Raw genomic sequence first — 25,719 nt, 5'->3', positions numbered from 1 at the left:
GCCCTGGAGACAGTTTATATTTTACATTTGTAATTCATTAAAAGTATGTCAAATTACCCGTTGGCAGTTTACATTTGCCATGCACTCCTGGGTGTAGAGTGGGCCAAACAAAATAAATAATTTTCATTGTTTTAAGAACGGCAGGATGTACCTGTTCCCTTCACCTCACACTGTATCCTCTGCTCCTCCCTTCTTTCTATAGCATGGGGGAGCAGTGAGTAAAAATATCCTCTCCAGAATGCAACACATGTAAAGGCCTTATAGCCGCGATGAGTGATACAGGATGCAAGATTGGGGTGATGCCAAAATAACTGGAGCGGTTGGTAAGCGTCGCCCTGAGAGTGACCAACAGCGGAGCCATGAAACGGTGCGTTCATAGCTGGAGGGTCACAGGGTGAAAGGGAAGTGCGCTTGCTCGATGGTGAAATCTGGAGTAGCCACATGAAAGGGCCTGCACTGGCGCAGGAAGAAGCTCCGTCTAATTCCATCGGTTACTATTACAGACGTCGGCTAAATCAGAGCCCAAAAGAACACACAGACTGTTTTCCCACAGCAGTGGGAACGGCACGCTAGGAAATACACGTAAAGAGATTAGTGGGATATCTGTGGGAAAAGCAGTCTGGAAAAGTCCACTTGGATTGATGTCATGTACTGTAACAGTGAGGCAGCTCACTTTAACATCTGTTGAGTGGTGTCAACATGCTGCAGCCGACTGTGCTTTTGGAAAAAACGCTGAAACACAATAAGGAGGAATACGCTGAAGTGACGATGCGGTCACTCAAAGAGACGTGGGTTCATATTGCATGGTGCAATTTGTCTAATTCAAAACAGCTCGGCGTCTGATGATAAAAGCGCAGCAAGAAAGAGGCAGCCACCCTATAAAGCAAATTACTAGAGGCCCCTCCGTCTTTTTTAATGCCACTGCTGTTGTTCGGGGACTTTTAATGTGCGCGCTATAAACCAAGAGGGGGTGGAATAGGGGGACGGGCGAAGGTTGAAACAACCAACAGCTAAACCTAAAGCAACCTGAGTGCAGTTCACTAGACACCCTGTGTGTGTAACCCTGACACATTCATGTTACTGAGAGGATCTGCCGTGGCATGTCGCTACCAGAAGTTAAAAAAAGTCCCCGGGACGCTCTATATTTGGGCTGTCGTGCATAGTGACACTACTTTACTATTGGCGTACAAAATGGATTTATTTCTAGAACTATCAAGCACACCCCTACGCTGTCTTCACTTCCCGTCTCGTCTCGCCTCTGTGGAACTGAGAGTAGAGCGCTGTCTTGGAGACTCAGGTTGTGACGACTGACAGGGGGGAAAGAGACAAACATTCAGATGACAGAAAATAAGCAAAGCATTTGCCCTGTCATCAGTGCTAACGCAGTCCCCAGGCCTCTGCGGACGCCGATAATGAGAAGCCACAAAGGAAGTGGACAGAGCTAGCAGCAATTAATCTGCATAGCCTGTCAGACTGGACGGATTGCTGCATCTTTCTGACCGTGTGACAAAGAGCTTCCCGTAAGAGGATTATTTACCTCATGGTCATCTGTGTCTACATGTCAAAAGTTCACATGCGACGGTCTCGTACTCGTCCAATAGCATGGGACCCTGTTTTGGGGGTATTCCCAGAATGACAGCTTGACTGAGACTACTCATCTTAAGGCTTTTCTGTCCAGAACAGATTATGGCGGCAGTCGGTACGCCATGCTGTCCGACTGCTGGCTGAGGAGGGGGTGGTATTGGGTGCACACAGGGGGGTGGCTAGAGCTAACGCAGATCAGGGTTTTTACTTAATTACCGAGCAAATAAGTTTAAGTGCAGAGTGTCTGCCTCACACATCCTCATATTCTTGGAAAAAAACTTAATCCCCACTTTATGGTAAGCTGTTGAGGATCCTGGACTGTCTGCTGTTGGACTAGAAAGAGACCAACACCGGGATTTCAAGGTTTCAAAGCCACCTCAAATTAAATTAAATCCAGCGTCAGGCAAAATGGAATAAACTGGAAGTGGCTGAGGGTTAAATGGCAGCTCCCAAAGGCCAGATGCAAGTGACCCCGCCAGAGCACCATAACTCATCCAGCTGCACCTTGCTCCACTCCAATCTAGGGATATTTCATTTCCCCGCTGTTCTGAAATGCAGCGAACAGTGAGTAAGAGAACGGATGACCTCATCGGGACATCCTCAAGTGCCCCAGACGCTCCACATTTCTGTCCTGCCTGCATCAGAGACAGTTGTAGAAAAACAAGCAGAGGCTTCTGGACGAGGCAAGTTCTGCGCCAGGTCTCTGTCTGGACAGCCGAGTCTGAGGTCTAGTTCACTGTGTGGAGTTTGTAGCTGACTGGTGATATAAACCCTCCTTCTCATCAGCACCCATGAAACTCAAAAGTGGTCTCCTCGTGTTCCCACATGAATATGGCCCACGGGTGTGTCTAACTAAAACAAGATTGTTGTCTGCCAGTTCCACAACATAGAAATATAGAAATTGCACTGTACTTGCCATTTTACGACATGAACTCTGAAATCTCTTCATTTGATTTTGCCAAATGAAGAACGCGGCCAGACACTTGCACAACATCAGATTAAATCAGTTGGAGACAGAAGTTTACAGGACGAAAACATTTAGATGTTCAGGGATTGACTGGGCAGCAGAGTCGCTTATTATTATAAAGTGTTATGACATTTGATTTACATTTTTTGCTTTATAAATCTAAATTGTATATATTTGACACTCTGTAACATGTCGTCACATTTAATTATTTTGTTTTCAAGCTGCCACTCTCTCACAAAGTGGTGGCATAAAATATTTAAGGCTTATATAAAACACATTGGCTGTAAATCTGTGGAACCCAGAACAAAACAACCAACCTCCCGTAAAAAAAAAAAAGAAAACGACAATGTGATTTCGCTCCTCTTTTGTGGTCCCCACCATCGTCTTGGATAAGCCATGTGCTGGAATCGTAAACTGCAATTTCCCTGTGCTGTTTTTCATTCTGTGTGCGTGTGGCTTCACCTCTGACACCAGGGATCAACAGAAGGATCCAAGTCTTTTGACACTGCGCCGGTGCAATGCTGGGGTGCAAATTTTCCCATCATTGTTGTGGAGCAGAATAGCCCCGGTGTCTGGAATGGTCACCCTCTGTCTCTGTGACAATGCATCAGTGATCCACACACACTACAGTAATGGCTGCTTGTACAAAGACCTTTTGACGTTTGTGTGTGTGTGTGTGTGTGTGTGTGGGGGGGGGGGGGGCGCCTGCATTTTGCGTCCACCTCCCTCCGACGGCCTGCCACTGCAGCAGCCATCCCCTCCCCTCGCAACTCCCCTCGCCCTTTCAGTGTCTTTTCTCATGTGGGTGGGTGTGTGTGGGTGGGTGTGTGCTTTCTGTGGGTGTGCGCTCATGCTTGCTTAATTGACAATAAGATCTATGAGTTTGGGTACCTGCTGCTGGAGGGGTTTAAATGAGAAACAGAAAGCAGGAGAGGCGGAGAGCAGGGCGGATGGAAGCAAGAGGAGACGGCTCTCCGGAGAGCGAGAAAAAAAAGAAAGAAGAAGAAAGAGGGAGGTGGCAATTTGGAAATAGACAAACCGGTACTTAATTTTAGCTAGAACTATCTGATAAGATCCGAAATTACATCAGGGAGTTAAATATCCAATTCTTACAATAAAAAATCTCCTGATCCAGAAACAAAACATTGATTTTATATCAATTTATAACACATCTCTACATTAAGACGCCTCACACACACAGCAGACACTGTGTGCCACCAGCACAGATGCGCAGTTTCCTCCACCTAATTGCTACTGCACTGTAGCTCGCACAGCAGGAGAGGGGAGAAAGCCTTACAGTGATGGAGGCAGGAGGGAGAGCACATGCTATATCAGCCCAGAATGTATGAACTGGTTACGCCGGGAAGCAAATGGATGCTGGTCCTCATTCTGTGTGACAATCTGACACACATGCGGCCCATGCATAATGCAACACGGACCAGTAGTGTTCAGGTGGCAGGGGATGGGGAAAGGAGAGGGACCCCCACTTCTGCGTCACCATGCACCGTGAGCACAGCCTCTCCCCATGAGGGTGAGCCCAGGATGCTTCGCCCCCACCCACCCCCCACCATCTCTCCTGTCTCACTCCTCCTACTGTCACTGCAACAGCAAGCCCCTATAGGACGTCCAGCAGAGTGAACGGCTCTGCAGAGGATGGTCTCCCTGCGCTGCTCATGAGATTTTTGCGAAAAACGGAGGCAGATTAGAGATCAGTCTGGAGATGACAGAGGGAGTGGTTTAAGAGCCCCTTAATGAGGGTTTTCCTCTGATCAAAGCGTGAGGAGGTGTAAGGAGACGGGAAAACAAATCGCTGCCTTACAGGGCGGACAGAGTCACACACGACAGAGGATGCAGATGTGGCCCTTTTCCAGCTGTCTGCTGTGACTGAGTGGTGCTTGATGATGCAAAGATTAGATATGCCGCTGTACATCAACAGATTCTTGGTGGGGCAGTCGGTGGAGCAGCTAAAGCCTTGGCCTGCTGTAATGATCATCTCAGCTCCCATCATTCGAGGCTTTGTGGCTTGACTCCTTAAAGTTGACAGACCGGACCAGAAGCCTTCAGGATGATGAGATGATGGCATGTGGCTACTTAAGCGTACACATTGTTCTGTTTGTGATAGCCCCTCCTTGGTGCCAGGGGCTACAGGCGGAATTTCCCTATACACCGTTTAGCTCAGATTTATCAGTTTTAGACATATCAATGTCACATCTTTATTTTGCCATTTCAAAAAATGAGAATTCAATGAATATGATCGAATGCCGGATTTGCAAGTAGACTCCATGGGATGTGTGACTATAGCGTGAGTCAGCGAGTGTAGGAATAGAAACGTGCACTTTGCAGGAAAGCATGTCTCCGTGCAGAAGAGCCGATGAACACACTTTCCTGCATTCTCCACGCTGCAGCAAAATGTTTAACCCATTCACGGCCACAGTCCAACGTCCAAGCATTGATCAGTGCAAAAGGCAAAACCCAGCTGTCATTATATGATGGCAAGATAAAATGTAGACCTGTTCTAGATTAACACATCTGTTTGCACACAGACTTGGGCAACTGAGGTCACACAATTAAAACAATGCAAATTAAATGTCAGATTGATGAATAGAAATCTGCCAGAGGACCTCATTGATACCCACACAGAATTAGGCCCATGTTGTCAGACTACCAACTGAATGGTTTGATCAGTTACATTAGATTGCATTAACAAACATATATATATATCCTATTGGCTGTTTGGTATCTGTCCTTAATTGCTGAACTCTGCTCTTGAATTGTGTTTAAACTCATCTATAATTTCTAATAATCACTAAATGTATCAGCCCCATGGACAGGCTCAAACAAATATTATATTTTAACCACACAGTAAAATAATCAAAGATTCTAGGTTGGATTTCTCTCTGCACACAGTGTTCAGTTTTGATATAATGTGTTCTGGATCGCAGTGAGGGAGAAATGTGCGGAGGTTTAACACCACGTGGGCTCATCTCATCAGCATCACAGTGCGAAAAGACAGGCTGAGGATGTTAGGACTCCATCTCTTAACACAAAGGATGAGAAACTAATGACTGATCAATCAAACTGATACTCTCTCTCTCTCTCTCTCTCTCTCTCATTTTGCAGTAGCTGGAACTGGTGTGACAGATGAGATCACGGTTTACACACACTCCCTCACACGCACGCACACACACACACACACTCATTGAGAAGCAGGCAGATGGAGTGACGATCGTCCTAATTGATCTATCACCGAATGATTGATCCATCACCAATCATCTACACAGCTCAGGGCAAAGACAAGCGTTCATGTCAGAGCATGTTCTGAAGTGTGATAACAGGAGCGAGTGTGATGATCTCCTTGATTGAATCAAAACACACACTCACACACACACACACACACACACACACAGTCTACACTCGTGCAAACAGATCTATGAGCGCTTGTGCTTCTTGCAGATTGGCCGCCGCTGCGCTCCACGGGCAAACCCATTGTTCCGCGCGGCTCAGCGGAGGTGAGACACCGGCAATTAGAGCGCGTATCCCCTCAGAGAATCACACGAGACCACTCAAACATGATCTGACACGGCTCGGAAAAAAAGTCAGGGGCTCTTACCGACTACAGTGTATCGATCCATGTAATTCAGGACGTTCCCGAAGCTGAGGATCCCGGCGGCGGCGGCCGGCGAGCGGCATTTCAGCAGCGCGGCGCGGAATTTGTGGCCGGGTCTGCAGGGGTGGAGGTCCGGGTTGGACTTCAGCGCCGGGCTCATGCTGCCCGACAGCGTGCGCACCTCGTCCGAACTGCTGCAGCCCTCGATCTCGCATCCATCGCTCTCCACGCACATCTTCTGGCACGAAAGATCCAGCGCAGGAATGATGGCAAAGAAATAAATCAAAAATAAGAGAGAGACCGAGTGTGTGTGTGCGTGTGTGTGGAGGAGAGTAGTTGAGGAGGACCGGGCTCAGGTGGTGTGTGTGTGTGAGAGAGCGTGTGTCTAGATCAGGCGCAGTGGAATAGTAGTGTGAGGTGTTGGAGCGCAGAAGCTTCTCTGGTTGGGAACATATTTTTTCTCGCAGTGCGCTCTGACGGACGGGCTGTGCGCTCCTGAGTGTCTCTCTCTCTCTCTCTCTCTCTCTCGCTCCTCTCTCTCGCTCCCCTCTCTCTCTCTCTCTCTCTCTCTCTCTCTCTCTCTCTCTCTCTCTCTCTCTCTCTCTCTCTCCAAGTGCTCCAGTGCAGGGGGGGGCGTGACCTGGTTGTAAAAAAAAAAAACTCCCCTTAACGAGCCCGCAGCGAATGATGGAGCCGCACCTGATACTGTGGAAACACCTCTCTGTTATTTCTAAGGAGCCCGACACTGGTGGAGAAATGGTTGGGTGGGTGTGACTTTTATTTTATTTTATTTATTTATTTATCTGTCCTCCATCCATCATATTTATGAGGGAGCAAATGACTGCTGCTGACGGCAGAAAATGCCATTACTATACTGAATGTAGGTCACCAAAGTGTTTGCACAGACACATTTAGAGATCAGATGAAGCTAAAACCCCATGATGATGTGCCCTGTATGTATTTTTAGCAAAGGGTCCCAAATCGTCTACATCTGTGGAATATGTTATTTCTCCCTCTGTAAATCTGAAATGTTATTTTTCTTGATTTATCCCTGCTCCTCGTCATACTGACAGTTTCTGGTTAAAGACAGACTAGTTGCAAGTTGAGTATAACTTACAATCTATTGCATCATGACAAACAGAAGCTCATGTGAAAGCAGCATTAAAATAAAGAGTAAAATATGTGTGTGAGCAGAGATGTAGAAACAGGGAGGTCACTTGTGTGTGTGTGAATGTGTAACTAATCGATAACTACAAACTGGAGATGATCAGATCACTCTATTGTGTGGTGATTAGTTATAAAATAGAATGTAATTTTAAAAAAGCCCACATTTTGACATTCAGCAGTGACTGTCACATATCAATGCAGGGAATCATTGAATGTACAATGACAACAACAGGAACAACTACTACAACTGCAACATCCTCTTTTAGACAAAAGAGGTAATCACAGCTTTACACCTTGTAAATGGAAATGAGAACGTGTTTGACACCACGTTTCAACCAAACATCTGACCTAACAGCTCCAGACCATGAGTAGCCTTTGACATGTATCTGTTCACAGTTAGATACAGTAATACCATTGCATGTTGCACAGCAGCCAGTTGATATTTCTGTGTGTTTTCTAAGGTAGACCTGTAGTTTATGTTGATATGAAATCAATATTCTGGAAATACAAATTTGACTTTTTACTAAGTATCATTTTGTCTACATTCCATGGTGTGGTGCAAAATAAGCAAATCCCAACAATTGAGTGGTTCAAGAGCACAAAAGAGGTGTGGTTCCCAAATGTATGTGGTTTGCAGCTTCCATGGATAAAGTTAAAATAGAGGAAATAAGACAGTAGTTGCTGGAGATGCATTATTCCGACTATAACGGGTAAATGCCTTCTTAACTTTTTCATTTAAGTCTGCTGGGTTACACCCATTTACGATATGTTTACACCAAAGATAACAGCCAAAAATAGGCTAATCTCACCACTATAAAATACCTATTAGACCCTTGATTTCTTAGCCTGAAAGAATTCTCACTTGGCTGGAAAACGTACTCGTAAACCATCTCTTACAAAACATCTTCATCACAACAAGCAGTTTGGGGTCACAGCAGTGAATGGAAAATAAAAATTGAATGAATCCTACGAATTGGCCCTGTTTGTCTGTGGCATTCCCAGTGGTTACAGAATAAGCCCAGGAAACTAAATCCTCCGGTTTTGGTTAAGAAAAGATGAAAACAATGTAACTGGCAGAGTTCTGACAGTTTCAGCAGCAGCCACTGTCCCTGGCTTCATTACACTCCATGGCAGGATGACATGGAAAAGCCTCTAATGACTGCAGGATCTTTTTCTTTGCTGGCACCGGAGTTGTGAGATGACAGAAGGAAATTACCTGTTTGTGAACGACTGGGAAAGCTCCAGTCCTGCATGCAGATGGACGCTTCTGAGCCACCTGTGTTCTGTCAGGAGTGGAACTATCTCTGGCTAATTGTCAGATTACTGTGCGGTGTACAGTACATGATCAACTGTGTGTCACAGGAGGGACGAAAAAAGGGGATTTTATCATTCAGAACCGAGGATAGAATTCAATCAGAAGAGGCAGAGCAAGACAGAGCGGAGGTGTTGTGAGTGCAGAGTTCAGTGTATGTGTGAGAGGTGGGCGAGCGGAGGAGGCTCTACCGAAACAAGATTTGTTTGATTTTGCTGAAAACCAGAGGGGGACGCTGGCCAATAGGCTCTTGTGTAGTCGCCTAATTACATCCTGGTGAAGTCTTATTCCTCAATGAAACAACAGCATGAATCCATATGCTAATATTCCTAAAGTGAAATTAAGTCAATCTCTTTGTCTTTACTCAAACCAACAAAAAACATAAACAACGTCTTGGAGATGGAAGATCTATGCAGGAGAAGAGGGAGGCTGAATCCTGGAATCAATTAGGGAGAAGGCTGGTTGGCTCGCGATGCAGGCGTTTGGCACTGCAAGGCTATCAGATCCGAAGTATGCACTTACTTGACCTGTATTGTTTCATTTAGGATGAAATGAAAAAGTTCCACAGCTCACAAAAGCCTTCAAGGCATTTGTTTTGCAGCGCTACACTCAAAGCAATTATGCACCTACTCCCCAATAACTTTGATGTCTGCTGTGTTTGAATCTGGAACGTATGATGCATGGAGCCGCCAAGCTGCTTTTGTAATGTTGCAGACTGACATCCAGGATGCAGGAAAAGAGAAGACTGCCAAACCAGCCAGTGGCCTCATGTGGAGCACTTAGGAGGGAGCCCCAGTAAACAGTTGCTCCTGTCTCCCTCTCTGGAGCCCCCGCCTAGCCTCCCCTTTCTCTTGGATGTGCTTGATATGCTGCTCATGTCTGTGGGATCCTGGGTGTTTTTTTTTTCTTGTAGAGTAGCATGGTGGACCTGGACCTATCTCTCACATTATTCTACTATAGTGGCCTGGAGCCACTGAGTCACAGCCCCAGCCTTCCTTCCTGTCTCAGCTCTGGGCCAAGCCTCCAGTGCAGGATGGGAGATAACCCGCTAATCGCCGGGCCCAGTCCTCTTCGGTACGATAACGCTCTTTGCATTATATCTCGTGTCTGCCAATAAGGTTTAAATGTCCCACTGACGTGCGTGTGTATCTTGGTGGCGCACACGTCTCCTCCTCTTTTCGCTCATGACGAACACAGTATTATGTATTATCTTCTTTTTTCATTTTTTCGCTGAAATTTATAATCAAGGAATCGAGCAGGTCAGCAATTGAGTTAAACATGGTGAAATAAAATCTCAGTCATTGGTTTAACTGTGTTCATTATTTTCTGAAATCAGAAGGTTTGGTTATTATTCCTGCTGCTCTGGTCTTCACCTGTTGAACCTGCTGATGTTTTCATCTGATTGTTGTTGTTTACAATGTATGTAACGATCAATTTGATCCTTAAATTTTAGAGATAAAGAGAATCTACATTGAAACAAATCAACAAAGCTCCAAACAATTAAAGCAATCAAGGACTTTTTTTGTCTCATCAAACAGCGTGTGATTCCCCCATTGTTTCTTCAATCAGCCGAGCTTACATCCACTTAAATAGACACATTTCCTTTTCCTGCACCGGGGACCAAGTGTCCCAGTTTCTAGTACAATATGTACAATACGTTAAAGATCCTGAAGGAGAGAGTGAACGGCCCACTTCCCCATGTTTGGGAAAGAGTAAAGAAAAAAACACACCAGTTGTATGTTAGTATTAGTCCAGCATGGAGTACATTTTAACACCTCCGACACCACCCTTTGCATTTTAGCTGTGGTGGAGCCCTAGACCCAATTTGAGTTGATCCGTCAAAGACCGGAACTTGACTAAATGAATCGGAAGAGCAAATCCACCATTAAATGTCTTGTCATGTTGTTTTCAGTGTCCTGCCTCTGACCAAAAAAGGAGTAATTCATAGTTGCAATGTCATTCTTTGTATTCAGCTCTCTGGTCTCTATTGCAGTTTTCCATCAATCGAGTTGTAATTGTATTCTTGCATAAGAAATGTTCTAGTTCATTTCTGTAGGACCCCTGTCATCAGCTCATACCACCGGCAGAAATGGTCGACTCAGTGCTCAGGCAATGAAGCAGCTAACTAGACTCATTTCACATAGGTCAGTCAGGAGAGGAGACTCCATTCATTCATAGGAATTCATACTGGTTGTAATAGTCAATGGACTGATACTGATGAGCAAGTTTAAATGTTTCGACACATTGACTTCACTGGTGGCTCACCGGACCACCCCAAGTACGGCTGTCTCCACATGCATTTGTTTGTAGAGTCGGAGCCGTCTAGGCTTCAGTCGATCTCAGGTGTGGGCTCTGCCACCCTGACCTTCGCTCATCCGCTGTGACCTCCTGACCTCTAGACTGTCTGTGCCCCCACAGAACTCAAGCAACAGAATGTCTGGTGGCAGAGCAGCTGAAGATTTGAATAGATCTGGCCTGATGTCTCCACTTCTGATCTGAGGGGCAATGCTGTGACGAAAGGCAGCAGAGAGTGAGGGAAAGAGATAGAGAGAGAGAGAGAGAGAGAGAGAGAGAGAGAGAGAGAGATAGAGAGAGAGCATCAACTTAGTATAGTGCTCAGGGGCAGACACAGCATCTTTTATCTTTTTATTTAATTATTTGTTGGACTGCTCCAGCTAAGCTGGACTCCTCGGTCCTGGGTCATCAGACTGTCTGTTGATCTGTCTGGGAGGTACAACCAGCTCCGACTCGACTGTCCTCCCCGATCATCACTCGGCTCTCTTTGAGTTTGAATAATTTTCCTCCGACTGCATTCTTCACGCAACCCGAAAAACTCACGTCAAGCTCTGCCTAACTGGAGAAATTTGAGCTACCGTGTGGCTGCGACTGATTTGCAGATCTGGTTCTGTTGCTCATATTTATAGGCTGCTTGGGTCTTTGTAATTACCCCATTGCCATGGCTGTGTCTTTGAATCAGCTCTCTGCAGCCCAGAGGCCACAGCAAGCCTCTGGAACAGGAATGCTAAATACATAGGACCAGAATGTGCACATGCCATTAGAGGGCAAACCTCAGATTTGGCTGCATTTCCTTTGCCGTCCACATTTGTACTTAAATGTTCCAAACAAAAGTTATTTACTTAACAGTGAGAAAAAGCTTGATTGGTGCACTCAACAGCTTTTTATCAAACATCTTTATAATAAACATATTGATGTAATATCTTTCACATATTTTATACCGGTCCATTTTTCTATTGTGTTGTGTTTCTTCCAGTAACTGTCATTTAGCTGCATCTGCCTTATTTGCATTTCCCATCACCAAACGACTGAGTTAATTAAAGCCATAACAACTCTAAAATCTTGCATGTGTGTTTGGGTCTGTGTGAACTATCCCCCCCCCTAACAATCCAATCAACACATTTCATTTGAGCTTGTACAACTCCTCATATACTCCCAGCTGTGCGTTTTATAGAAAAAACATGAACCACCCATTGCAGCATATAAATAATAAAACTTTGAATAGCAAGGTCCATATTCTCAACTTCTCCTGCTTTTGCCCTGACTCTCCACAGTTCAACAGAGAACATAGATTTGTCCTCATCAGCTGAGGGGCACAGACAGGGTGGCCTCTATGATGTAATTTTCCAAATAAGGGGCAGTGCAGAGGTGTCACAGGGTTCTTCCTCCGTATGATGTCATGTCACTGCAGCAGTTTGCCGGCGATAAGGAGAGAGTGCGACTTCACATCCACAAATGTGGTCTCACGCCTCTTATCAACTTTCTGTGGAAGGGTGAGAATAGCGCCAGCACGGAGTAGATACACTTGTGTCTCCTCTTACAGTAACTTCACATGATGCACACCAGCCATTTCCTGGTTATTATTGATATCAAGACGGCGTTCTGATTGTCGCCCTGTCCCATGTTGTGTGCAGCAGCATGTTGTTCGGCCATGTCCAAAGCAGGGCTGTTTTCAGGGCTGAAATGCTCCCCATCCCTGAGTAAACACCGACTGTATCCGCTCTCCCCCTGGCTCCTGGCTCCGTCATTGATCGGCCTGGACAATTTATTAGCCATTGTGACAGTTTCCTGTGCAGTCAGGGTCGACAGGGGGAAACGGAGAGGTATGCAGATAGAGTGCGCCGAAACATGGTGCACAATAACCATTGTGTTTTTAATTGCAGGTTGAACCGTTGCCTCTAGAATGTTTTCCACATACCTTTTAGTGTGCGTGTGTGCTTGTTTGTTATTCCACATGCATGTAATGCCTACCAGTATATTCCCTGGGCATACAGAGTGATCGCACAACTTCTGGAAAATGACAACTTGAGGATGAACAAATGAAAACAAAAGGAAATACCAGGAAACTCCGACACAAATGACAATGACTTTAGGTCCTTGAAGGGCAGCATTCATCTTTCTGTAAGTGTCCAGTTCAACAGTTTCATCCCTTTGATGGAAAATATTTGGTCTGAAATGTCACAACTCAGCATCCTGATAAAGATTTGGCTCCACTCGGATACACTCAGGTACAGTCAGTCCCTACTGCTGGAGCCCCGGCTGAAAACCAGCCTGGGCCTTTTGCTGCATGTCCTTTCTCAGTCCCAATTATCAAGATAAGCAATAATATGATGACAACACAGCCCAATTATCCATTGACCTTTTACCTTTACGTTACAGGGGCACTGACCTCTGACCTCCCTGCTTGGTTAACTCCAGCACTTAACAATGGGGACATGCGATGACATGCAGCTGTTTGGGATTTACCCGGAGACGTCCAGACTTTTCTGCTGCGGCTGTCTGAAGAGTTCACAGATGGCAAGCGGCTGTCATTTTGGGTATGTAAATATGTCCTGTTTGTCTGCTCTGTGAACGTCTAGCGTCTGAGAAGAGCAGACAAGTTCAAGACGATGAGTGATTCCACCCGTCAAGTTCACTGAACTCAGCAGACGGGTCGCAGTCTCACACACGGAGTTCAGGGCTTTGTGAAACAGCACAGGTGTCAAAGGTAGAAACTCATATGGGTGTTCAACATGTCAATGCATCACATAGTAGATGACTGCAAGAGGCATCCATGTCAGTGTCATGACGGGATCCTCTAACGGCTGAGAGAAGCAGGTTAATGAGTTATGTATTATTATGTATTGTGAGCAGAGCTGGTGCAATAATCCAAAACTAGTGGATTTCAGTCTGCTCGAGATACATCCCTGTTACTGGAGCCTCATTGTAGCATTTCTCACACTGATAAAGCAACGCCATCTTGTGGTCCTACACTTTCACACACACACACACACACAATCACGCACGCACACACACACACACATACAGTGGATAATCCAAATCTCAGCAAACCTGATAACAGGCCCAAACTAACAACAACCCCAACAGAAAAAGTGTGGATGTCAAGAGCAGCAGAGGAATCCTTCAGTTAGACGTATTCAACCAGATACTCTGCTTGTTTACGTGTGTGCTTGTCTTTCTAGGAGGCAATTTTGAGTAAACACCATCATTGTGAGAACATTTTGACTTTGTGGGGATATTTTGGCTGGTCCTCACAAATTTAAAGGGCTGTTTGAGGATCAGTGAGACGTGTTTCATCACAGCTCCATGGTGAGTCAAAGACTGCAAGTTCATTAGACATCATCGGCCAATATTAGCTCTCTGAGTTAGTTTGCTTGCACCCTTGTAGCCAATGAGCTAACTGAACACTTAATTATTTTAAGTACTTCTGATAGAGTTAAGCTTTATGGTGTATGTACGGTACATTTATAGAGAATGCATTGGAGATGTTCGATATCTCCATAGATGGATGTGTGTGTTATGAAGAGAAAACAGCTCAGTGTCGGTGAGAGTCAGATCAAAATTCCTCCTGGGGACAGCCTATGATCAGATTTGAAACGCAGGGTAGTACCACTGAAATGGAATCTATTATGAGATGAATGTCCAGCTGCTGTTGCAGTAAATACAGAGAGTAGAGAATGACAACTCCTGCATCTTCAGCTCCAGCCTGGGGTCCCTCAGGTTGTCATTAGGAGGCAGCAGCTGCATGAGACAGTCATAGATGAGGAGGTTCACCTGATGAGCCGTAATGTGCTTCCTCGGGCAAATTCAGCATATTCTGCCCGGGGTTTAGGAATTAGACTGAGCAGGAGAACTGTGGCCACATGAGCATTGAAAGGTGTCAGCAAAGTTCAGGAGAATCGTTGCGACAAGAAAAACAAGAGGATCTGTTTGCAACCATTTCTAAATCCTGGTGTCAGCAAAGCAGCTCTTTAGAGGCAGAGCTATCTCCTGAAATGTAACGGTCAACAACTTCTGCTTTCAATGTACTTACAGGATATATGTAAACCCATTCACTTTTGATGAGTCACCTAAAAGAGAAACTTCTGTTGTTGACTGGGACTAAACCGATATATTAAAACATAAGCATTTAACTTTGAACTATACTTCACAGTGGCCCTCAATGGGAGGTACTATTTGAATACAGTAAGAGGGCAAATGGTAGCCTGCTTCCATTATGAAATTACACAGAGGTGTGGCAAAGAGGAAAACCAGTTGTGACATTACTGTAAAGATTATGTTCCAAATGCATTTGAATTCAGATTGAGGGAGTAGATCAATGATTCTCAAACTGTGGGGCACGCAGCTCGTATTTAGTTTTTTTCCTTTCGCCACTTCCTACCTCTGTGAGATTGGCTTTTCTGCTGTTGCCTCTCTGAAAACAAATACAGATCTGAGCTGGACATTGAACATGAACATAGTGGCAGTGACAAGCCTGCAGCCACGTTTTGAAAAGATGTGCGGAGGGAAAACAGGCTCATTGCGCACTATTAGTGACGACAGACTCTAAAATGGATTTCATGTTTCTTGCCAAATAACTGCAATGTTTTATTGCATATATTAAACTTTAGATGTTATTGTATTGAGTGATACAGGGACCTAAGCCCTCACAACTTGTATGTCAATATCTTTTTAGAACAAAGTTAACTTGATTTGTTATTGTTTTGAAAAGATGTGAAGTTGGAAATTTGGCTCATTGCTGCCACGAGCCCTCACAAATGAAGAGATTTCATAATTCTTACCAAAACCTGCTTTTGTTCTTTTGGACAGGTTGCACTGTGTTGTTATCCTTTATTGCAAGTGATTGCAATTTCTAGTTGATTTTTCTTTCTGTTTAATAAAATAATGTTCATTTAACATAATCGAGGTAGAAGTTTGAAATAATCGTGATTATTGATTTGAAGTCGTATTGGCCAATCTTACTACAGAAGGCATTTTGCCAAGACAGTCATACACACTGTTCTCTTCTGTAGTTCTAGTGAATGAGTTAAACAGCTTTGGAATTTGAAATTGTTTACCACTTTTTACCATAATAAATGTTTTTCTGGCAATGTTGGATCCTGAACTGTGTGAAATAGCCAGACCAGATGCTATGCCTGTTTAAAGTGCCTCAGAATTCACATGCATATGTTTACTACGATACCTTGAGCTTTTCTGGACATTAGGTGAGTCAAAGAAATAAGATCAAGTTCCATAAATAAAATAAAATGATGTAAGAAAACATAAATCTTTAGGTTGCTGTTTAATTCTAGTGCAGTGTTGATGCAATTTCGTATTAAATCCGTAATTTAACTGGAGGACACCAACAAATAAGTTTATCACCTACATAAGTGACGGGAGTGCTTTCTGATGCCATAAATATGAAGAACATAAGAATATTTCCAGAGTGGCTGCAGTACAGATGAGTGGGTCCACATTTGGCACCTTGTCCCTCCACCATCTAGCGGAACCAGCTCCAAGACCCCCCTGCCCAGAATAGCTGCCACAATTGTCACAGCACCAAATATATAACTGAGCAGAGGCAGACAGCACTGTCAAAACTCTGTTGTGAATCTGAAGGAAATTATGCAAATGAAGGGAGATACAGTTCAAAGGTTATGCTGCACCTGTCTGCTGAGTCACCGGGCTCTTTGTCACATGGTGGCTGGATTCCCTGGGCAACTGGAGCTCTATGCAAAAAAGTTTGCATCCAGAGACTCTGGGCTGTGTTGGCAAAGGCGTCAGTCATGATGGCGAGTGTTAACAACAAACAACTTTTACTAAGATCCGAGTAACAAAAGAAGATTGGCAATTGTTAATCAAAGATTATATTTTAATAAACTTTGCTCAACTTTTAGCAACGTACTGCAGCATTAACAAGAGCAAGACTGATACAATTGCATGGTTAGTTCATTGACTGACACAAGCTTATGGCATTTCACAAAAACAGTGTAGAAAATGTGGAGCCATTACCTTGTATGTCCACTAGAGAGGGTACAATGTCCCTCTTTGTTGTGTGTAAAAAAATTATAATTATGAATTGCCCTGATGGTCCACACTGTGGGCGCCTCCTCCTTCATCTGTGTGTGACTGTGTGAGTATGTGAGTGTGTGTGTGTGTGTGTGTGTGTGTGTGTGTGTGCATGCGTATAGATGAACCCTGATTGGTGCGGCATGCCAGGGATGAATATGTGTTTGTTTGACAGGTATGGCAGGTTTGGGCATGTGGTCCCTGAATCACCTGAATGCAGCTCATCTTCTGCAATATCTGCACCCTGGTCTTCACTCAGGTCATTGGCACATTATATAGTTAGATTATGTGGTAGTAGCCTCTGTACTGGCTCAGTGCTTCCAGTCGGCTGATTCCTTGTGTCTCTGGCTGCTCCGGCTTTTGACCAGCATGTCCGCCCTGCCTGATTCCTTCCGGCTTTTCTCCTGCCTGTTGGTTCAGTGACTCTCACTATTCAAAGACCGGCTTCATGTACTCCATCAGTAACCTGACATTTTTAAGACATTCTCTGGGATTTTCTGCAACTCTCAATGTTGAGCTGTTGTCTGAGTTTTGCATTTGGGTCCAATTCCTGCTCCAGATCATAATAATTTAAATTATTTGCAACATTTGCAAACAATACATGTGTTGACCATAAAATACTTTACCAGGCAAAAGCTGGCCTACTTTTTCAGAAGATACTTGATGTCCTCCAGGTAAGTGCTCTTCTGTGATACTCCCTTTCCATTGGTTTCCGATGCACCTCTGGCTTGGTTAGGGACTAAGAAACCCACCAATATAATTGCCAAGGCACTCAAGACCGGAGGGATCTGGCACAGAAAATGTTTCGGGTAACCATCTCTTTATTTCCATCAATTAACATTCACCTTAATAAAAAAGGAAAATGTTCTCACCCTGAGAACCCATCACCAGTCCTCTGTGGGAGAAGTCATCCCTGCACGAACTATTAATCCAAGACCACATGGTCAAAAAAAAAAGAAAATCACTTACATGTCAAGTATTGGCAAGTGAAAGTTTTCACTTTATTTTAGCACACACTGAAAACTATTTTGCAGGCTAAGACTTGTCACTGCACTGTATTATCTACCTGCATATTGTCTTTCAAATTCAAGTGCTGCATCAAATGTGGAAAATACAAACGCTGAGAGGCGAATTAATTAATTTCATCGATTATCATCTTTCTCCTCAGCTATTAAACAAGTGCAATTTTGTTTATTTCATCTTCAAATCCCAAAAGCCAGAACTTCATACTGAGCATGCGTCACAGCAATCCATGCTTCCAGTTGTATTCACGAGGTTTAGTAAAGTTTGTTTCTAACCTTCCAAAAACGTATAAGGTGAACAACACACAGCGCATGATGGTGCCTTGACCCCCACTAAAGAGGTCACTGATCGAGGTAGAAAGTATGAAAAGGGTGCTTTGTCCTCTCCTGGACAGGTATCGTAATAACATCAGAAGCCAGAAGAGCTATTAAATCATGAATGCATAGTAGAAGCATGTCAGCATTGTTGAGTTACAAATTCACCATTCCCACTGCCCAGAACAGTATAATACATCTACAATAAGTATTTGAGTACAGAAGAAACTGCACACCACAACAGATCTGTTTACTTTGATGACTAATATAATATTTGCTCAAGCATCTAGATCTGGCATAAGATCGAAATGACTCCTGCAATGAATAGTGCAGTCGGATGTGTAGCCAGGAGGTGGCAGTAATGCGTCTATACGGATGCCTGCCGCTGTAAAGGTCGAACGAAGAAGAAACAGCAGCAGTTGCAGGAAAAGGCGACAGAGAAGAAGAATGACGAGAATGTTAAACGGAAAATAGAGGGGACGGAGAACAGTTCAGAGAACGTGAAATTAACGCTTTTACCGCGAAGCATTGCCATTTAACACAGCTGCATCGCATTGGCCAAACTATGAGTGAGCCCCAGTCCGTGCTGTTACTCAGGAGACAGCTTGCAGGTAATTGAACCTTGGTGTTAGCGGATGCTAGCTGCCGAGCTAACGATGAACCCCAGCCGTTAGACGTGATTCAAACGATGGTGCCGGCGCAAAGTGTTTTCTTCAACCTTCCACACTAACGTCCAGGTCCCATGACAAGTGCACGTCGTGAGGGTGGTCGCTGTGGATGTCGGCAGACGCTCCCCTCGCCTGACAAAGACACACACTGTCGGGACTCACACCGATTTGTTTCGACTTCGCACATTGATCTCAGTTGAAAGCCGCTGTCAGAAGTCCCAGTACGCTGCTAGGTGCTAGCATAAAGCAGTTAGCCCAACGTTAGCCTCTAGCTACCTTGCCTAGCTCGATGTGTTTACGTACCTTTTAACGGACGTAACAGGCGTTTTGGGATTTATTTTACAATGTGTGTTTACTGAAATGTAAACAGCAAGGCTGTACCTGTCATTTCATACATAAGTGTATAAAACGTTTCACTAGGCAACAAAATTATCTTTGCTAAGTAACAACTGAATTGTTGACATATAGCCAACTCGAGCTGTAGGCTAGCCTTGGCTGCTGTCACTGTTGTTAGCTTCGGCACGCCAAGTTAACAAGGTAATGTTAATCTCCTACTACCTCTACTCTATATTTTAGCAGTCAGCTTCTAATTACATTTAGTAGCTGCTTTATTATAGCCTACTTTCTAAAAGCAACCGAGTCGAACAGGTATCGCTTAAGGTTTTGGGGTTTGTAGCCCTAATGTTACCATCCAGGTTTTTGCTAATTGTAAACTCAATGTGCAAACTGTCAGAAACACCGTGTGTTCCTTTGTTGTGTTCAGGTTATTGCCCACATTATGATGGGTCATTCTCTTGGATTTATTGGAATATATTGACATTATGATTCAGCAAACAAAATGGCAGGAATGGTAGCTTATGATTAGGTATTCCATTAACTTCGTATTCATGCTTTTCATTTTTTTGTTATTGATTTAAACTGTTGTGTGTCCTTTGTTGTACACATTCATTAAAAACCCTAAAGTATATGATTAGCTGCTCTGCAACCCACTTAAAGCCTTCACCTGGAAGTCAGAGGCAGTTAGTTTGAAAGATGGCTGGAGATGAGTGAGCAGGTAAAAGGCAGAATGCAAGTCAGTGTGCCAACTAACTGAAAAATAATTCATATATTGAACACCCATGATGCACCTCTGCCAAGGGTGACCAATGAATGCATAATGGGTTATATTTATAGTTCATAATAATATTTAGGAGAGATGGATATGCATCAAAGTACATGCAAACAGATTTTTGTAAGAATTCTCAAATGCAGTTAATTATTTAATCTGCATAATTTCGATATGAACCAGTAATTGTTACTGCATGTACTAACCTATAGGGAATCTCCCCCATAGTTTTTCAAGATAGTTAGGGGTAGATATAGTTGTTATTCACACCTAATAACAGAATTATGACATCTAAGGGCAAATCAGCCAGGTATTAAATAAACTTCAGCCAAATTGAAGGGAATATCACAATATGATTTACTTGGGGGGGGGGGGGGGGGTCATCTACAAAACTGAATGAACATTGGCTGAAGTAAATGGATGAATTAGGTGGAAGATGGAATTTATGAGAGGTGTGGTGAAAGACTTTCACCCTCTCTATTTTGCAGAAAAGGACGGCAGACTGCTCCCTTGGATCAGTCTACTTACACCACTGATATAGTTAGTACGGTATTTGAGTATGTGATCATCCTATTATGGAGTATTAAAATGCTTTGTGTGGCTTCAACAATATGCTGCTGGTTGTCTTCTCAGCAGTCTCAGGAAACTCTTATGAACAATTGTGACAATTGTCATATTTGACATGCCATTTGTTTTTGTATCTAGAGCTGAACAAAAACCCAGTGGAGGGATTCTCAGCAGGCCTGATTGAGGATAGTGATCTCTACAGATGGGAAGTCCTTATCATTGGTCCTCCAGATACACTGTAGTAAGTCTGCCATGACGGAAAGATCTGTCCTTATGTCTGTTGTTTCCTTCTATTACATTTGTTGCTATGGATGTCTTGAAATTGATTCGTATCTCTGGTCTTTTCTCTTCACAGTGAAGGCGGCGTGTTTAAAGCACACCTGACATTTCCCAAAGATTACCCCCTCAGGCCACCTAAAATGAAATTTATCACAGATATTTGGCACCCTAATGGTAGGTTCATGATTACACACAGTAATAGTTTCCTTTGTTTGTAGTTGTAGGTTGCATCAGAGAGGATTTTAGATGTGTTTACCACTGTAGATTCAGAAAGATTTCACAAATGTCTACCTCAGTTTTAATAGAGTAGATTAGCATCAGATTAGGATTTTGTTTTTTTAATTCTTTTGGATTTATAGTATTATTAATTTAATGAGATTCAAATGATGTAACCTAAACCCTGTAATGTAGGTATGGATTGAAAACAAACAAAATGTTAATGTACTGGAGTGGCCGAGTCAAAATCCACACATGAATACAGTTCACTGTTTATGGTAGGCCCCTGCGAAATTTTTGTCATACTATCTAATAGAACTTTAATAGCTTTATAGGGAAGAAACAGGATGTTTTGAACTATCTGGATTTACAAAGCTGTTACAGACCTGCCCACATCCTGTAGGTTTAAGGCTGTAGTCAAAGTTCCCTCCTTTAAAATATTTACTCAGTGGAAGCAGGTACTTTCCACAAGAACTTCCTATAAGCAATATCAATGAGTTTGGTGACTGATTGGTTAAATATCATAAGTAAATGAGCATTAGCACACATTTTACCTCAGAAAATGCAATTGACATTTTCTGCTTCATAAATTGTATTCTACATATTTTTTTTCTTTTCCCTAGTTGACAAAAATGGAGATGTATGTATTTCTATTTTGCACGAACCTGGGGAGGACAAGTACGGATATGAGAAACCAGAGGAGCGCTGGCTGCCTATCCACACAGTGGAAACTATCATGATAAGTGTTATCTCTATGCTGGCAGACCCAAATGGTGACTCACCAGCAAATGTGGACGCTGCAGTAAGTTTACTTGTGTTGATTAGAAATGGTAAAGGTATGGATTTTGTTGTCACTGTGATGATAAAGCAGCACATTATCTATCTCTCTATATATCTCTCTATCGCTCTCTCACACCGGCTCAGCAAAAGTCGCCGGCGTGCGTGTGTGTGTGTAAAACATAGAGGAGCAGTAAATTACTGACAGAGCCCATAAAAACTGTGAAAATACATCTTTATTACCTTAAAACATATACAGAAAGCACATGACCCCGGTTATGTCGTTACAGTCACAGCCCTAGTGCTGGTCGTCTCACAAATCAATATTTTGGCAAAGTAACAGATTTCTGTAAAATAATTAACTGGTTTATGTTTTTGATGTCATGCATTTAAAAGTACATGTACGAATGAATATATATTTTATAATTATATAAGAATTAAGTATAAATAATGCAATGGGTCAATATTCATATTCATACAATACAGGGAGATACATGCACTGCGTTCTTAACCTATAATAGCTTTGAATGGTCTTTATCTTTTTTATTCTCTGCAGAAAGAGTGGAGGGAGGACAGACATGGCGCATTTAAAAGGAAAGTTGCCCGTTGTGTACGAAAAAGCCAAGAGACTGCGTTCGAGTGATATTTCGTGAGGATGTAGCTTCAAGTTTTCAGGGCAAGTATTCTCTTTTTTTTTTTAGGAAACTTTTAAAGAATGAATAATAACTAATTTAAGCTGTATGTAAGTGGCAGCCTATCTCGCCTGGTAAAATATAATGCGAGTTTAATATATCCTTGACTTGAATATGATTCCAATGTTGTGTGTCTTTATTGTGGAAAGTGTTTATGGTCATTTTGGATGCTGCACTTTGTTGTCCTGTTTAATTTACTCCTTTGTTCTCGGGCTGTTTTTGGTTAATCTATACCTTCATTAAGAATAGGGTTGGTTTCATTTGTTTCTGAAACCCTTACCTTATTTGTTGAAATCCTCTCCATATCCCGAGAGCTATCAATAATTGACGTGCTCTGAAAAAATATAAGCCTTCACAGGACTGTAATAAACTTGACCAATCATTTCATTCAAAACACTTCTCTTAATAATGAACACCTCTGTAAATAGTTTCGACATAAACTGAACATTAGAAATCTCATTATGAAAAGATTACATAGAGTTCACATAATACACTACAGTAAGTAGTGAGCAGAATTTGACCTTGTAGATTTGTCGTTCTTGGGATTTGTTGTTTTGAGTCCATAATTATACATCCTTTGTTTTTAACAGTTGTTGGACATATCTGCAGCAGTCAGGTTAATCAACATTGTTATTTTCCCATGTCAGTAATATTTATATCTGAACAGCTTGGCCATGCATCTCAATTATCAGTTTCCTCCATTTTTTTAGCTTGACAGCAAAAAGTTGTGCTTTTCTTCTTGAGAATGCCGAACTCAGTGGCAGCAGCTCAGCTGCAAAATCTCATTCACCAAAAAAGTCAGATCTACTCCTGCCGCCCCTTTAGCACCATAATGCAGTCAGGTGGAAAAATGTAACACACTTATCCTACTGCAGAGTCATAGGTTCTTGTTCACAGGACTGGTGTCATCCTTACTACCAAAAAACTCTTGATGTCTCCTCTATGTGTATGGAACCACTCCTTTTTTTTCAGTTTTCCGTCATCACGTGTTAGAAACGTTTCAACATGCACCTTATCACTCAGTACCTTATGAGAAGAAACTCCAGAGAGAGTCCGGAGCCTCTCACTTGGGCGTTTGTGTCACATACAGCCCCTTAAATAATGTCAGGAGAGTATCCTGAGTTCAGTGCATGTCTGAAAGCAGCTTAACATTAAAACAATCATTCAAGTTCAAACATCACCTGAATCTGTTTGACAAGTTCTACATCATCAGCTTCTGTTTTGGAAAAAGCAGACCGGTGTTGTTACTATTGGGTTTACACATGATGATGTGTGTTGTTGGTCTTAATGTCTGTGTGTTTTCCCACAGGTCTTAAATTGAAAATCAACATGGCACTATTTCCTGCACTCTTCCACCCGCCTGGCTTGTCCTCCTTTGTTTTGGCAGGAACAGACTGTCTACTGTAGGCTACAGTAGAACGTAAAGGAGACTACCAAGGCTGACAGAAAAACCGCCAAGCAAGTGCCAACTCAAAAAACAAACAAACCCAGAAGATGATAAAAACACTTTCAAGTCTATGAACTGCTCCAACATTCAGGAAGATATTGTAAAGACATGTATATAGGACAGACGAAACCGGATAATATATAAGCTCCCTTCCCATCCATGGAGACACTTAGACCAAATGGATAGCGCTGGTTCTGATAGATTTATTTTTGACCACTCACCTTCTCTCAACTCAAGCATGCATTAGTTCTCTTCAGATTGTTTTGTCAGGATGTCTTAATCGAGAATTGTGATCCTGTTGGAGGATTGTCACAGAGGAAGCGCTTGAGACATGTACTGACATGACTGGTGAAGGGTTTTTCCGAATTAGAATACAAAGCTGTTCTCGTTGGTTCTTTAACACTCTCAGAACTTAACAACGTACCTGAATGAGTTAGTTTTTTCTCATCTGCTCTAAGTCTTACCATCATGGGTTGTTGACTTGAGATAGGAGACGTAACCCTTACCGTACATACCTTTATGTGCATGATAAATTTAGTTAATCTTTTTTCAAAAGTGCCTCCAAATAAAATGCTTGGCCACTTCACCCTGCATTGAAAAAGTGTTTGTAATGTTGAAATAAGATGGAGAACTTGTACACAGGAAGACTATGATTAAATACTTGGTAACAATTTAGTGTAGCAATAATTCCCCTTGTTTGAATTGTACACAGATAAATGTTTTCATATCCTAAGACAATTTGAGGTCATCTCCAATATTCTATTCTTTTAACAGCCTATCTTTCCCTGTCTGTGTTTTCCTTGTAGGAGCTGTTATGCATGCTTTATCTTACTTTTGGGTTTTTGTTTCTGTCTTTTTTTTTATGGGATTAAGTTTGAGTGTTTGTGTATATAGTATATGTGCCGTTTTTGTTTTGTCATGCCCTGTCCTGATCCACGGTCTCATGATTATTCTGCTCGCTGAACGATTTTGGTTTTGCCTAATGTACAAATACAAAATACTGATGTATATTTTCATGTTATGAAACCTGTTACGTGTAGTGAGTTCTTCAAAGATATGAATTCTTTTCAATATTTACTTGTGTATTTAATTCAGGTGTGTTTGGGGTATAGCATGAATATCAATGGCACTGAGTAGAGCACATGCCTCTCCCAAGAGCCAACAGTTCTTTAAATTTTAAATAAGCTGCACCACATTTCACACACATGTTCATCATTTCCAAAATGTCTGTGATTTTTCTTTCAGCTGGGGGATTGTGCCAACTTATTATATGTAGCGTCCTATTCTCCTCAACTTTTGTAAACTTTGATGGTAACCAACATATTTTACTTACATTTGGGTTCCAGAGAGTCACTGATGACAAGCCACACAGCTAAAATACTCATCCTCTTGTTCAGCCTGGCCCCTAAACAAGTTCATCAATATCAACCAAGGGAACGATTATTGAATCCTATTTGCTTTTCCTTTGTTTTTTTTTATGCGACATCAGGGGATTTTTATTAATTGCTTTGTGAGGTAGAGCAAGACTGTCTGAACCCTTTTATATACAGTCTATGGTCTGAACATGACAAAAGATAGGAGCCATAATTCTGCCACACAATGTGTCTGCAGTGATTCATTTTTCAAGGGAAAGTTTTATGAAATAAACTTA

General features: G+C 42.7%; 2 protein-coding genes across 3 annotated transcripts in view; one reads left to right on the top strand and one right to left on the bottom strand.

Annotated features, from left to right (window-relative positions):
* spns2 (SPNS lysolipid transporter 2, sphingosine-1-phosphate) overlaps positions 1–6,666 on the bottom strand; it is a 66,191-nt gene extending 59,525 nt beyond the window's left edge. Inside the window, exon 1 of one of the 2 annotated variants that reach the window (XM_062406014.1) lies at positions 6,162–6,666. In XM_062406014.1, coding sequence (XP_062261998.1) covers positions 6,162–6,393 — 232 coding nt within the window. In that variant the 5' untranslated portion in view covers positions 6,394–6,666. The remainder of the gene's footprint in view (positions 1–6,161) is intronic. The other variant, XM_062406015.1, reaches the window with a different exon arrangement.
* A 12,059-nt stretch (positions 6,667–18,725) lies between these two features.
* On the top strand, positions 18,726–25,141 carry ube2g1a (ubiquitin-conjugating enzyme E2G 1a (UBC7 homolog, yeast)). Its single transcript, XM_062405924.1, has 6 exons — positions 18,726–18,928; positions 20,796–20,898; positions 21,013–21,110; positions 21,776–21,954; positions 22,486–22,605; positions 23,931–25,141. Exons 1-5 carry the CDS (start codon positions 18,883–18,885, stop codon positions 22,570–22,572), a joined length of 513 nt encoding a protein of 170 aa, XP_062261908.1. The 5' UTR covers positions 18,726–18,882; the 3' UTR covers positions 22,573–22,605; positions 23,931–25,141.
* Positions 25,142–25,719: the final 578 nt, after the last annotated feature.

Source organism: Platichthys flesus, chromosome 15, assembly GCF_949316205.1.
Source record: "Platichthys flesus chromosome 15, fPlaFle2.1, whole genome shotgun sequence".
Lineage (NCBI taxonomy): Eukaryota > Metazoa > Chordata > Actinopteri > Pleuronectiformes > Pleuronectidae > Platichthys > Platichthys flesus.
Note: the sequence above shows the minus strand (reverse complement) of the source record. Positions and strands in the feature narration are given on the sequence as shown.

Bases quoted from the DNA above. Each gene is read 5' to 3' on its own strand.
- ube2g1a (XM_062405924.1), top strand. From the start codon at position 18,883: ATGAGTGAGCCCCAGTCCGTGCTGTTACTCAGGAGACAGCTTGCAG. The intron at 18,929-20,795 runs GTAATTGAACCT...TTTTGTATCTAG, and splicing joins ACTCAGGAGACAGCTTGCAG to AGCTGAACAAAAACCCAGTG. The intron at 20,899-21,012 runs GTAAGTCTGCCA...TTCTCTTCACAG, and splicing joins GGTCCTCCAGATACACTGTA to TGAAGGCGGCGTGTTTAAAG.